Source organism: Octopus bimaculoides, chromosome 20, assembly GCF_001194135.2.
Source record: "Octopus bimaculoides isolate UCB-OBI-ISO-001 chromosome 20, ASM119413v2, whole genome shotgun sequence".
In the NCBI taxonomy this organism is placed as follows: domain Eukaryota; kingdom Metazoa; phylum Mollusca; class Cephalopoda; order Octopoda; family Octopodidae; genus Octopus; species Octopus bimaculoides.
Genome location: NC_069000.1, coordinates 36622552 through 36638106, shown reverse-complemented (window position 1 = coordinate 36638106; position 15555 = coordinate 36622552). Strand labels below are relative to the sequence as shown.

The 15555-nt window shown below is 38.5% G+C and overlaps 1 protein-coding gene across 3 annotated transcripts in view; it reads right to left on the bottom strand.

Annotated features, from left to right (window-relative positions):
• Nucleotides 1-1229: 1229 nt before the first annotated feature.
• The window catches only part of LOC106873874 (probable serine/threonine-protein kinase DDB_G0282963), a 43711-nt gene continuing 29385 nt past the window's right edge, over nucleotides 1230-15555 (bottom strand). For all 3 annotated transcript variants that reach the window (XM_014921391.2, XM_014921393.2, XM_014921392.2), the window contains 3 exons: nucleotides 13218-13314; nucleotides 10584-10667; nucleotides 1230-8694 (listed from right to left, as the gene is read on the bottom strand). In XM_014921391.2, the coding sequence (XP_014776877.1) occupies nucleotides 1928-8694; nucleotides 10584-10667; nucleotides 13218-13314 (6948 nt within the window). In that variant the 3' untranslated portion in view covers nucleotides 1230-1927. The remainder of the gene's footprint in view (nucleotides 8695-10583; nucleotides 10668-13217; nucleotides 13315-15555) is intronic.

Genomic DNA, 15555 nt, shown 5'->3' with positions numbered 1-15555 from the left:
TATATATATATATATATCTCAAGAACTTCGTTACTTAGACCTCGTTCCCTTCTGACAATGAGGTGAAGTTGTACATGAAATTTAAACTTATGCAGATCCATACACATCTGCCAATACAAATCTATTTTATGTATACGAAAACCAAAGCCCTAGCAGCAGCAACTATAAAGGATTACCCACATTCTCCACTGTCTTACTTGCAAGGTTTCAGCAGTAATTCTCAGGATTTTTACCTACCTGTCAAAGCCGAACCAAAAGAAGGGCTACATAGATGTTCTTCTGTCTCATCAGTATTTATACCTTTCTAAAAAGAATAACTATGAACTTTCACTTTCCTTCTAAAACTCTATATTTTCATATTCATTTCCATGTCTTATTTTATCATACCTTCATGAACTTGACCAGTACATTACCTGTAACCAGCTATTATTTGCAATGATCCTGTATCCTTCCATTCAACACTGGATTTTAAGAACTTGGTTTGGTCTGAGCACCAAATGTCTGTATCTATTACATGCCATTATTTTTGACATGTTCTTACTAAATAGGCACACCTAGACACATATATAGATACACACACACACACACACACACGCACACATATACCTACAAATACGCATGTGAATATATATATATATATATATATATATATACACACACACACATATACACAAGAGGTGGGTACTGAAAGTTCTTGGTTATGAGGGTATCGTGAAAGGCCTAATTGGAGGCCCAGCCTTCTGCATCTCTTTACAGGGCTTAGAAAAACTGAAGGACTGTTGCAATAAGTGTGTGAATCTAAGAGGGGAATACGTTGAATAGAATCATAATTAATTGATCCTTCTGTATTTTCTTTTACTCAAAGCCAGGAACTTCTCAGCACCCCTTTGTAAATACACACACACACACACATACATACACATTAATCATGACATGTAACTTGCAGTTGAGTTTTGTATTAATTTAAAAAATAGTTTCCAGGGTTTGTTTACTTTGGTGAACACGAAATATCACATTCTTTTGTCATACACAAATTATTGAGCTCCAAAATCAAAGGTTTTCTCACATAAATGTGGAGATATCTGACTGCTATTTCTAGCATGCATGTCAAACAAACACATTCCGGCTGTAAAGATATGTGCACATATGCGCATGCACACATACACACACATGTACATACATACACACAAACATACAGAGGAGATATGGATTTCTTTTTTTACGAAAAGTAAATAAAAATACGATATTTATTTGAATATTTTCAAAGGAGAAAGAGAAAAAACAAAAATAGATCTCTATCTATAACCACACACATACCAGACACACACACACACATATAGAAATTAGCAAAGTCATTACTCTCGTTTTATATTTATATATATATATACATACATACATGCACACACACATGAATGTGTGTGTATTTGTGTATGTATGTATGTGTGGGTGAGTGTGTGTGTGTGAGCATGCGTGTAAATTCTTTGTTAAAAATATTGAACAATATTCCATTGTTTATATGCAAGGAGAAGATTGTAGATGAAACAATTGGCAGAAATAAAACGAGATAAAAATTTACACAAAAAAAACAGACATTTTGGCATTTTCTTTAACTACAATATATGTTAAGTGGACGGACATATTTTGACATACATGAAAAATATATTGTAACTAGTCAGCAATGAATGTTCTGATGAATAGAAATAATTAAAAATCATAGAAACAATAGAAAATGAATTTAAAACCATAAATTAATTTAGATATATATTAATTGAATATGTAGGAACTATTGAAAAATCTGTGCTTCATGAGATGCAACAGGTCAAAACAAAAAAAAAAAGATAAATAGTATTTTTAAATATCTAAAACTGAGAAACAACCTGGTCGACAAGTCAGGTCTACCAGTCATGTTGTAGGGGTTGTTGATAATTCAGTGTTCATGTATAGAAAAATTTAGTGGTGGTATGGGAAACGAAGAATGACTAGGTCCATGGAAACCAGAGGGCGTGACTGTACTGTTGATAGCTTGTGCCACAGGGCCTCTTGGTTCAAAGCCATGAGGATTGTGACTTAAGATACTGTTAATACTCATGTTGTGAATAACAGGAGGCGGTGGTGGGTGACTACGGTTATGGTAGAGGGCACCACCCTGGTGATGATGTTGTAGGGAATTGGGGTCAATACTAGCCTGAGGGGGAGGGAGAATAGAGTTGGTTGGGAACTTGATCGGGGAGATATTCAGTGCTTCGTTCTGAGATGTACTGTTCACGTCAGAAAAAATATTCCCCAGACCAAGACTGGGCACGTGTGGTAAATTAGGCATAGCACTGGAATGAGGTGGAATCTGTGGGGTATTTGTAGGACCATTATGGACAGTGTTCATTCCGAAACCTGTTTGAAAATTTAAACCAATACCATTTTGAGAGCGTGAAGGTGGAAATATGGAATTAAAAGATGTACTGATATCACTGCTTTTCAGAACAGTCGAAGAAGTATTTGGAATTTGTCTTGTAGAAGAAGTGAACAGATTACTAGAAAGAAATGTTGGGGTGTCTCCTTGAATGGTACGGGGTGGTGGGGGAGATGTGTTGTTAATAGGAAAGTAAAGGGCCATATTTTGATCAAAAATTGATTGAGACAGGTTGGAATCTACTTCAGATAAGGACTGCTTATTTTTTTTGCTCTGGGACTGTTTAGTCCGTGAAGTTTGTTTTGTAGAGCGCTGCTGTTGATGCTGTGGTTGTTGTTGTTGTTGTTGGTGTTGCTGTTGTTGTTGGTGTTGCTGTTGTTGTTGCTGTTGCTGTTGTGATGCATGTGATGGCTGTGGTGGAGGATTAGACTGGGGGATTGTTAATGTGGCGTTATTATCAGATATAGAACTAGGGGTGCTCTGGTGTGAGGAGAGGCTGCCCTGACTCAGTTGGCTCTGCGACAGAGACAATGTCTGCTGAGAAGCCTGTTGCTTAGCAGCTTTGCTAACTGTATTTTGCTGTTGAGAAGAAGTAGATTTACTAATCTCTGGATTAATATTTACATTTTGTGACACAGTAGCAGTATCCCTTTGGCTGTGAAACAATAACTGATTGCTGTCAAATCTACTATTAAATACAGGAGTACTTGACCCAAAGTTAGATATTGACGTAGGGAGATTTGCATTAAAGGACCTACTTATATTAGCTCGGGAATTCTCATTAGACGTTACAGGGGGATGATGCAGAGGTGGTGTATGTAAAGACTGGTAGTTCATAGGGGAAAAATAAGTTGATACACTACTTGTGATTTGTGAAGAACAATCGACAGAGTTCAAACTAGATTGTTGGGTTCGATTGCTCAAAGGTGAGATATTTGGTAAATGTTTCTGGTTTGAAACAGTTCTGGCACCATCATTTGACTGTGTGATGGCGTTCGACGAAGACTTTTCCAAATTTATTGTGTTTAACGATATATTGGAGCCATCTGTGTAAGGCTGGCTTCTCGATATTGAACACGTTTCTAAAGAGTTACTCAAACCAAAATTGAAAGTATTGTGTGATTGTAAATGACTTGATGCCGTGGAGGAAGATGCTGATGAGCCACAAATAATGTTTTGTTCATTAGAAGTATTTTGATGCGGAATATTTGATTCTGTTTCATTATTGTTCTTTTGGTTGTTCAGACCAAATGACGGCAGCCCAAACGTCTGTGATTGCTGGTTGCTGCTGCTGTCATTGTTTTCGCCATGTAAAAGCTGAGGTGTGACTAGTGAATGCAAATGCAGGAAAGGGAAATGATGGGAAGGAAACAAACTAGTGTTGTTGGAGTTTGGTAAAGAGAAAGTGAAAGATGTCGACGAGTTACAAACTGAGCTGTCTGTGAAGGTGTTCGATGGAACAGTTGGAGTCAAAGTCAAACCGAGGTTGGCAAAGTTCAAAGCGTCACTTTCACTGGTAGCAATATGATGCGTATTGTTAGAAGAAAAAGCACTTCCAGAGGAATAACTGGTTTTGTCAACCCGGGAATTATCATTTCTGCCTGAATGTACAAAATTCTCAGCAGAATAAATGCTTAAGTTGCGTGACTTTGATGATGGAAGAGTTCCTGCAACTGACACTGCGTCACCTGCAATGCTATTAGAAATAATATTGCTTGAATCTTGAGGAATTAGAGTTTGGTTGAGGGGCTGTGGGTGAGATTTTGGTTGTGCTGTATTTAATTTGGTTGACGTGTTAAACAGTGATTCAGCAGAATACCTCAAAGAATTTGGTGAGGAGTAATTGTTTTGTTCTGAAGTGCAAGGGGAAGCAATTTGAGCAGATGAATTGCTAATAACGTTCTGGCTAACCGAAGAATTGGTTTCCGGTTCAACCGCTGTGGATATATTTGATATTGGAGAAGGCATAGACACAGGAGATAAACTAGGTTGTGCTATATGCTGAGATTGCCTGCTGTAAGAGTGTTGCTGGGATCGAGGTAAGGACATAGAACCGACAGAAACACTCTGCGAACCAGCAGTTAACTGCCTGTTTGAATAGGTGTTTTTTGGCAAAATGTTGTCTTCATTTGATGTAGGTTGAGAATTACAGGCTAGCTGAAGTGACTTCTGCTGATCAATAATAGAATTTGATCGTGAGCGGTTGTTCTTGCTGTTGCCATTGTTACTGCTTATACAGTTACTGCTGGTAGCACCTGTACTTGTAGGAGATAGTCGGCTGCTAAGCCTATTGCTCTGGTTGTGTGAGTGAATAGATGTCGAACAGGCTATTTCGGTTGGAGATGACTGCGTTTTATCAATCATCTTTCCAGGATAAGATGCAACAACCTGAGAGCTATTTGGTTGGCAAAACGTTTTAGAGGAATCAATAGCTCTGAATGATTTGATTGGTTCTGATTCCTCCAAAGCTAGAGTTATGTCATATGGGTCATAATTGACACTCTTTTCGCATGTATTTTCTCCATTAGAGCCAGAAGGAGATTCATCAGTACTGGAAGGTGTGTAATTTGACACCGTTTTAGTAACTGTAGTAGAATCTGGAGAGAGCAGTTCAGAAGGGTTCTCTTCTGCATTCATTGAACTTTCACAGACGGAAGAGTTTATTTTAATTTCTTCAACTTCAATTAATGATTCTTTAATTTGAGGCTTTTTCTTTTTGTTCATAACCAAATGATCAGAATCCAAATCAGTGCAGTTTGATTTACCTTTGCGCTTCTTGTTCTTTTTTTGATCGTTTTCATTGGCCCAGGTATTCCTTAAGTTTTCTACCTGGTCTAATACATCACTTATCTCACTTTCCGTAAAAACAATTTCATCAGGAATGTCAACTGATGGAGTTTGCTTTTTAACAGGCACTTTTAAAGTTTTTTTGACAAGTTCTTTGTTAAGAGCTTTTTGCTTTTTCTTCTCTGATTCAACTTGTTCGAGTACACCAGGAAACTGGTTTGAAGCGAAATTAATAGCTTCAGATATAGCTATAGAAACTGGCTTTTTTGTTAGTTTTTTGCTATCAGGTAATTTTTTGAAATCTTTTTTCATTTTCTCTCTTTCTGGTTCAATAATCTTAGATTTTAATTGACCACGCTTGCTTACTGCCCCAATAGATTCACATATATCTGATTCTTTGAAAAATGTTGATGTAGATGGAGATGACACAGTCAAGTTACTACATGCATTATCCAGAGAATGTGTACTTTGAGTTTCAGCCTCCATCTCTATTCGGCTTGATGTTGGAATATGATCGCTATCACAACTTTCTTTCGAAGGTGATTGTGCACTACAATCATCTTCAGTCTCTCCAGCACTCGTGTCTATATGCAGAGGATTATCTTCATTAGCCGGATTATAAAAACTACTTATTGGAGGAGATATGTCTTGTAAAGAAGAAGAAAATATGGACTCTGCAGCTTTTGCCAGAATATCAGTGGTACCAGTATTTTCTGAAGTATTAGAAGTTGAAGGTGATTGTATAATTGTTGATTCAGCAGTAGTAGACACACAAATATCGTTTGTGCTGACTACATTTTGCATAGTTGTACTAGAAGCTTCTTGATCGGAGCTCAGTGAAGGGGTGTTCCAGAGAGTTGAAGACACAGAAACCTGTGTAGAACTTACCGAGTTGGAACTATTCATGGAACACACAGAAGGTAATGGATTTGTTTGATTGGCTTTAGGGGGTTTGGGTACAATTGTTCTCTGAGAATTTTTTTTGTTATTCTTCTTACTCGAAACTGTAGGATTAGTTGAAGATATCGTAGTTGGAATGGTGGAAATTGCTGGCAGAGAAGGTTGCTGATTTGAGATATTTCCAAGTCCTTGCATAGAATTAGAGTTTAAAATACAACACGTCTGCTGTCCACCAGGTGGACCAAATGTAATTAGAATAGTCCCGTTTGGTCCGTTAGCTTGTCCTGACTGATTCACTGGTAAAGAACTTTGAAGATTTGTTGGCAAAGATGAAGTTACAGAAGAGTCAGTCTGCGAAGGCACTGTTCCCACGGCTGTCTGCAAATTAGTCTGAGACACATTCCCAAGAAGTATGCTGTTATCAGGTGTGGAGGTATTCGATGTTCTAAACTGCATTAACGAACCTGTTGTAGTGGACATCACCACACCTTTTGAATCAGATGTTTGCGTTTCGGACCTTTTCACAAATGCAGGAGCACTCGTTGGCCGATGCATTTGAGATGCTTGCACTTGAGTTGTCATGACACTTTGTGTGGCCGACGTTGTAACCATATTATTGTTGATGGAAGCCACAGTGGTAGCAGCATTAGACACTGGGAAGTTCGATATGGTTGTTGTCATGAGGAGACCCATTGGAGGCTTTTGTTGACTCTGAACAAGGGCAGACTGGTTCTGACACTGCACATTCGGAGGGTTTAGTATAGTAGTCAAATTAGAGTCAATAATCGGTATATTATTGTTACCCAAATTTCCAACAACTGCTAGTTTAGCAGGAATTTGTGATGGATGTATAGTTTGGGTTTGAGCAGCAACAGCAGCTTGGAGATGACAATTAGCATTCAACAATTGCTGTTGGATTTGTTGTTGTTGTAATTGCTGCTGTAATAAAACCTGTGGCTGTGTAACCACAGGAATGATGTGTCCGTTGGGTAAAATAAGTGCTGTTGGTAACTGATTTGGTTGACTGGGAACTGTATTGAGAGTAAGCAAATTTCCATTTTGACTAACAGGCAAGACAAGACCTGGATTGGGATTTAAAAAGTTAGTATTTGCACTTGCATAAGGAGTTGACAGCATTTGTTGCTGCTGAGCACTCAACTGATTGTTCATTTGTGCCTGTTGAATCACAGAATTTGTTGCACCTAGCGATATTGTCTGCTGAGCAGGCTGAAATGCTAGCTGCTGCATTGCTGGAGCCGGATTGGAAGCCAATGCCTGAGCGTTGATGGTATTTTGAAGAGTAATGCCTTGCTGTGGTGCCTGTTGTTGGTTTTGAACAGGAAGGGTAGCTGCATGATTTATTACTTCTGTGTTGTTTATCACATTAGTCAATGCCATCTTTGTTTGATCCACTGCATGGCCCAGTTTCTGGGTAGCAACTTTATCATTAGAAAACTGCCGTGAGTTATTTGTTAACGTTAAAGTTGTTGGGTCAACGACCATTTGATAGTTGGGCATCAAAGAAAGTCCACTATGGTCATTGACTAAAACGATCTGTCCTTGACCTGTTTGAAGACCTTGTATCCCTCCAATCCCTGGCAGAGCACCACCAACAGGTAACGACTGGTTGGTAGCATTCATAATTGGCACGTTTATTAGTGCATTACCATTTTGTAGAATTTGGTTATAATTCGACTGTCCAATCGACATGATTGGTACCTGTGTATTTATAGCTTGGGTTGTGTTGGTAATTGTGTTTGAACCCTGCTGGAAACAATTATTTCCACTGAAAAACGAATTGTTCATAAAACCAGTGTTTATACACTGGTTATTTGAAACTACTGAAGCTAGAGTCTGCTGGGGTGTTGGTTGTTGTCCTTGCGAAGAATCGGCAGAAATCATAGTTTCAGCATTTGTACTTGCTATGGAGCTAATCATAGCTTGTTGTGCCTGAGATGTAATCTGGGGCAATTGGGGAGGTGTTATAAATGACTGAGTGACTGAAGTAATACCCGCATCTCTCATTGCAATCTGTAATAGTCCAGAGCCATCACTGTTTCCTTTCTCGGAATTATTTGCAAGAAGATTAGATGATGGTGAAACAAAGGCAACACTTGGCTGTGTAGAAGATCCTTGTAAATTGACAAAACTACCAGCAGAATTTGCATTGCTGAAAATAACTTGCCCTTGTGCATTCGAGGCAAGAATGGCATTTGAAAGAGAAGTATTTAACAAATTAGGAGTAGCTGCAAATATCTGTTGCTGATTAATTCCAGCAGGTAAGATATTAGTTGTTTGCATGCCATTAAAATTATTAAGGCTTGGCATAAGAATACTTCCAGAATTCATTTTTGTAATGGTTTCTTGTGCCAACTTGGCTATCTGCTTTTTGTTAGCTATACTCTCAAGTTGAGAATGTATTGTGTTATGTCTTTTGGATTTAGAGCTTTTAGTGGCGCCCTCTGTGTCTTTATCTTTTTTCGACGATGCTTGCAGGACATTTGAGGTCGTATCTGCTGATTCAGGTCTGCTATCTGAAGAATTAGAAGTGCTGTCCACCTTTCTACCTTTCCACGAGGAGTTCAGTAGAGATGAGATACCTGGTGAAATAAATTTGAAACAAAGATTAAAAAAAATACTTATGTTAAATAATGTGAACAAGATTAGAAATAAATTCAGGTATTCTGAATGGAAAAAAAAACCAGGTGTAATACTTCTTTTGTTATAACATACCAAAAACAGTTTAAAAACAAGTGTAATAAGTCATTACAGAAATATCATACTCTCTTTACTCTTTTACTTGTTTCGGTCATTTGACTGCGGCCATGCAGGAGCACCGCCTTCAGTCGAGCAAATCGACCCCAGGACTTATTCTTTGTAAGCCTAGTACTTATTCTATCGGTCACTTTTGCCGAACCGCTAAGTTACGGGGACGTAAACACACCACCATCGGTTGTCAAGCCATGTTGTGGGGACAAACACAGACACACAAACATATATATATATATATATATATATACACACATATATACGACAGGCTTCTTTCAGTTTCCGTCTACCAAATCCATTCACAAGGCTTTGGTCGGCCCGAGACTATAGTAGAAGACACTTGCCCAATGTGCCACGCAGTGGGAATGAACCCAGAACCATGTGGTTGGTCAGCAAGCTACTTACCACACAGCCAATCCTGCGCAGGGAAATTATAACACTATCAAGAGCAAGAGAGGAGACTGGTTTAATCATGTGATGTGGATGGATGAGGGCAGATGCTTAAAGAAGTGCCAATCACTTAAAGTGGAGGGAAGCTGTGGAAGAGGGAGACCCAAGAAGACATGGGACGAAGTACTGAAGGCCAATCTCAAAATGCTGAACGTTACAAAGATGACAGAGGATTGAAATATGTGGTGCATTGCTGTACTCAAGAAGACCCACCCTCCACAATAGAATTGAGACCCTAAAACCAAGGTACCATGTAAAAAGTACCCAGTACTCTTTGTAAAGTAGTTGGCATTAAGAAGAGCATCCAACTGTGGAAACCAAGCCAAATCAGACTATGGAACCTGGTGTTCCCCCTGGCCTTGCCAGGTCCTGTCAAACCGCCCAACCCATGCCAACATGGAAAATGAGCATGAAATGCTGATGTTGATGATGATGAAGATTAAGTTGTGAAGGTTTACAGTATAAAAATAGAACATATCTTATGATTTTGTTTTCTGAATGAAAACTTTTTATAAAATAGGCGCAAGAAAGGCTTGTGACATATAGCTAAAAATATACTCTTGGATAGATATAACATATAAATTACTTTCAAACATCTTTTAATAGTCATTAAAGTTTAGAACTTTCCAGAATTTACAGAAAATATATTGATCTGTCCCGCTACTACATATCAGTGGCTGTGTGAGCTACAAATCCTCATTGCCACTTATGTCCCGCATTATGACGAAGTATTTTGTTGTCTCTGCGGGACTGGTCCTAACAGCGTACCTTGTTGACTGATACTATTGTTTGAATAAATGAAGCAAGAGCAAAGTTTGAAGGAAATATTAGCCATTTTTCATACTTTCTAGGGGTAAGCAAATAGTAAATAACAGTTACTGTCCAAGAACAAAAATTGTGTTACACAGTGTAATGGATAATACTATAAAGGCTCACACTATCTGCTTAATTATCTTCATTGCTTAACAATAGTGCTGAGGGATATGAAAGTATGATAGAAGGTCAGGATCAGGTGTCTTGCATAAGAGGTGAGTACATGGCTCAGTCAGTCAGTCAGAGAGAGAGAGAGAGAGAGAGAGAGAGAGAGAGAGAGAGAGAGAGAGAGAGAGAGAGAGAGAGAGAGAGAGAGAGAGAAGTGGGGTGAGGTCAAGGTACAAGGTGAATAGGAGAAAGACAACAGGGATAATGGAACAGAAAAAGTTAGACGGGTAGGCAAGTGTGCATTTTTATGTAACAATAAAATATTCCTCTGCTATAAAGGAAAACTTACCAGCAGTTTTTATTAAATCTGTCAAACGATCCCGCTGAGATTTAATATCATCCAATTCTTGCCTTAAACAATGAATTTCTTCAGCTGTGAAATATAAGAAAAATGATTTAATAATAATAATAATGATGATGATGATGATGATGATGATGGTGATGGTGGTGGTGGTGATGGCGATGACGATGACGATGACGATGACGATGACGATGACGATGACGATTATCCGTTGTTCAAACCTAGTTAGCTTTGCTAATTAGGTTTGAACAATGGATTCAGCAATACTGGCAAAACAAATTGTTTAGAACTGACCCAAAAAGATTTTTATCTAACTGGGCCCCACCTGCAAGGTCAGACGGGTAGTCATGATGGGTGTACTGGGCTTCGTATATTTTATCCCAGTGTCACTTTGGTGGCATGCACTGCTCTCTCATTCAATAATAATAATAATAATAATAATAATAATAATAATAATAGTTTCAAATTTTGGCACAGGGCCAGCATTTTCGGGGGAGGGATAGTTGATTATATTGACCCCAGTACTCAACTGGTACTTATTTTACTGACCCTGAAATGATGAAAAGCAAAGTCAACCTTGACCAAATTTGAACTCAGAACATGAAGATGGATGAAATGCTGCTAAGATGTTTTGCCTGGTACGCTAACAATTTTACTAGCTCTGTAGCATTCAGAGAAGTTCTACTATTGCAATATTTACATGCTGAACAGTAACAAAACTGATAAAGAGGTAGAGTTCGTTGACCTGAGATTTGAAATACCATTCAACATAATGTGAAAGAATATTCAAAATATTTACATATTATCTAAACATTTTTTAAAAACTCTTTTGCCACCATATTTCTTGAGATGACAAAGAACTGAGATGCCTCTGCCCTCCACTTATTTCACAGCTTCAGTGTCCTGTGTGTATGTGTGTGTGTGCATGTGCATATGTACATACATACAGTATTACCTCACTTCAGGAGAACCTGCTTCACGAGACCCTGGGTTTACAAGTTTTATTTTATAAGAAATATTTCAAGTACAAGATCCAAATTTTGAACAAAGTGCAAAAGTTTCTACTACCATAACAAGTGTTTCAGCGTGTTACCAAGAAATTTATAGAGAGCGAAAAAGAAGCTTCTTCTAAGCAAACAACTCTGGACTTCTTTTTTTTTTTTTGAGAGAAATCTACAAAAGATGGTGTGTACGAGTCTAGTGTGAGTGAAAGTGATTCAGAAAACGATTATAATAATGTTTTGCATTATAAATGATCTTGACATTCTTTTTAATTTACATAAAATACTCTTTACATTCTACAATTGTTTTATTGCCATTTATTCACAAGTATTATAAATTTCATAGGTAAAATATTTTTCTGGGAACAAATTACGATTTATAACATTGCTACTATGGGAAATTATTGTTCTGCTTTATGAGCAGTCTCCAGAAACAAATTAACTTGTACATCAAGGCACTTCTGTATAAACATACAACGATGAACTTCTTTCAGTTCCTGTCTACCAAATCTTCTCACAAGGTTCTGTTGGTCTGGGGTCATAGTAGAAGACACTTACTCAAAGTGCCACCATACACATAAATGGTCTTTAAAATTTGGAACAAAGCCCACAGCACAAAAAGAAAAAGAAGAAAAGAGCAAGTGTACTCTGCTAAACGTGTAATGTTAATGTGTAATGAATGATGGAGCTGTGCTGGTATGCACATACGATATACACGAACAATAACCATTGCGTGAAGAAAGGCTTAGCAATTTTAGTGAAGGAAACCTGCTGAAGAAGCCATGAGGTGTGGCAAAAGTTGATCTTAGGAAACTGAATTTCATGGAGACAACAATAAGGGACTGCAACAAATGGCAAGGCTCTGTGCTGGAGAAAATTTGTTCAATCCATGTTTTTTTTTGTTGGCACTCTGTCGCTTACGACGTCGAGGGTTCCAGTTGATCCGATCAACGGAACAGCCTGCTTGTGAAATTAACGTGCAAGTGGCTGAGCACTCCACAGACACGTGTACCCTTAACGTAGTTCTCGGGGGATATTCAGCGTGACACAGTGTGACAAGGCTGACCCTTTGAATTACAGGCACAACAGAAACAGGAAGTAAGAGCGAGAGAAAGTTGTGGTGAAAGAGTACAGCAGGGTTCGCCACATCCCCTGCCGGAGTCTCGTGGAGCTTTTAGGTGTTTTCGCTCAATAAACACTCACAACGCCCGGTCTGGGAATCGAAACCGCAATCCTATGACCGCGAGTCTGCTGCCCTAACCACTGGGCCATTGCGCCTCCACTCAATCCATGTAAGCAAGGGATAAAAAAAAAAAGGACATAAAATGCAGATGAAATAAAAATGCTAGGCTTTGACTACATCTTCATTGACTAAGTTAAAAATCAAATTCAGGCGGCGAGCTGGTAGAATCAGTAGCACACCAGGCAAAATGCTTTGCGGCATTTTGTCCATCTTTATGTTCTGAGTTCAAATGCTGCCGAGGTCAACTTTGCCTTTCATTCTTTTGGGATCAGTAAAGTAAGCACCAGTTGAGCACTGGGGTCAATGTAATCGACTCATTCCCTCCCCCAAATTTGCTGGCCTTGTGCCAAAATTTGAAATCAAATTTATTATACTTACTTTGAACTTCCACTCCATTATCACACATCAATTGGTCATTTTTATCCTGTATTTCTGTAATATAATCAGCAGCTCGCTCCAATATTGCCAGTGTACTCTAAAAATAATAAAATAATTGTATTTGTTATATATATATTTCCTACTTTGTTATAAGGGTGTCCACAAAGTCTGGGTACATGGGGATTAACACATACTTTAAGAAATTATTATTTCTTATGATTTTATTTACTCCATGTACCCAGACCTTGTGGGTGCCCTGTATATATATATTTCCTACGTGGCTTAGTGGTTAAAGTGTTGCACTGGTGATCGCTAGATTTTGGGTTCGATTCCTAGACTGGGCAGCATGTTGTGTTCTTGAGCAAAAACACTTGATTTCATATTGCTCCAGTTTCCCTTTCAATCAGTGGGAATGAATGCTGGCCTGCTCATCCAACCAGCAGAGTGGCATCATTTGAAAGGTAAAACCATGCAAAGCATACTGTGATTAATAATGTGTAACAATGTCTGACAGTCTGGTCAGCCAATGTGGGTGTGATTTCCTACTGAGAAAACAAATTAAAAAAAAAAAAATTAAATAGAACAAATGATAAATCTCATGTAGAGATTATGAAAGGCAATTCTTTAGTATAAAAAAAATGTAAATTAAAGGCAGTGATCCAGCATGGCCACAGTTAAATGATTGAAACAAGTAAAAATAAAAGAAGAATTACAAAACTATTGCTTACTGATATCTTTTGCTTAATACAATAATTGCATTTTGTGCATAAGTGGATAGGAGGAGATGAGGTGTGTGTGTCTCATTGTTTGTGTATGTCCCCCACCACTGCTTGGCAACCAGTGTTGGTGTGTTTACGTCCTTGTAACTTAGTGGTTTGGCAAAAGAGAACAATTAAATACCAAGCTTTATTCTTTTACTCTTTTATGAGAACAATTGAATAAATACCAAGCTTTACTCTTTTACTTGTTTCAGTCATTTAACTGCGGCCATGCTGGAGCACCACCTTTTAGTCAAGCAAATTGACGCCAGGACTTATTCTTTGTAAGCCTAGTACTTATTCTATCAGTCTCTTTTGCCGAACCGCTAAGTTACAGAGACGTAAATACACTAGCATCGGTTGTCAAATAAATAAGCAGTGACGTCAATTCACTTGACTAAAATGGTCAATCACAAGTAAAAAATAAAAGATGCATACATGTGTATACGACACAACCATAAGAGATAGACCAAAGATGAACCACATTTACTATTATGGACCATAGGACAAAAAAGGTAAAGACTTCCTTCGGTGATGAATCACCATGGGATTGCACCTAGAAAGTTCCCCCATGAGGCACAAGACCAGGCCAAGTTGTTTATGGAAGACCAGCAGTTGCCCATGTATACCAACCTCTCTTCTCCACACCATTATATGTACATAGGATAATGGGTAAAGACCCCCTATAGTGATGAATGACCACGGGATTGCACCTAGAGAGTTCCTCCCTGAGGCACAAGACCAGGCAAAGTTGTTTACGGAAGACCAGCAGTCAGTTGCCCATGCATACTAACCTCCCCTCTCCACACCATTATATGTACACAGGGTAAAGGGAAAAGACCCCCTTCGATCATGAATGACCGTGGGGTTGCACCTAGTCTCGCCTCTTCACGACACCAATGTTACCCAAGAGAAAGACAAAGGCCGATACAGCTTCACACCAGTGATGTTACAACTCATTTCTACAGCAGATTGAACTGGAACAACATGAGATGAAGTGTCCCGCTCAAGAACACAACACAAAGCCCAGTTCAGGAATCAAACTCACTACCTTGGGTTGTGAGCCTGTTGCTCTAACCACTGAGCCATGTGCCTTCACACACAGGGCCATGGGGTAGTCTGTGTAAAACTATTGGACCTCTGACCAGTTGACCAATTTGAAATCTCAAACAGTTTGAGAGAGACAGGAGCTGTTGTGTAGTAGGAAGATATGAAGTGAATTTCTTTGATAAGGAATTGGTCAGATGATATGATGAGAGCAAAAGCTTTCTTTGGAATGTTGGTGAGTTGGTGTGTTGCAGAGGAACATTTGCAGGTGAGAAAACTAATTAAAACAACTGTTTTAAGGATATTTCAAGAAAGAAAGTGAGGTGGTGTTTAGCAATATAAGCTACCCCAGTTACTGTATTCTTAACAAAAGCTGTTTTCTGTCATATTTTTGAGCAAAACCTGGCATAGCTTTTATTTCTGTCCATGAATTACACGGAAAAGAAGTTGTTGCCAAAAGGACTTTGTAAACATTTGAGAGAACATGAAATAATTCTCTTTTTCTGGAACAGTGGACCTCAAACAGCACATAA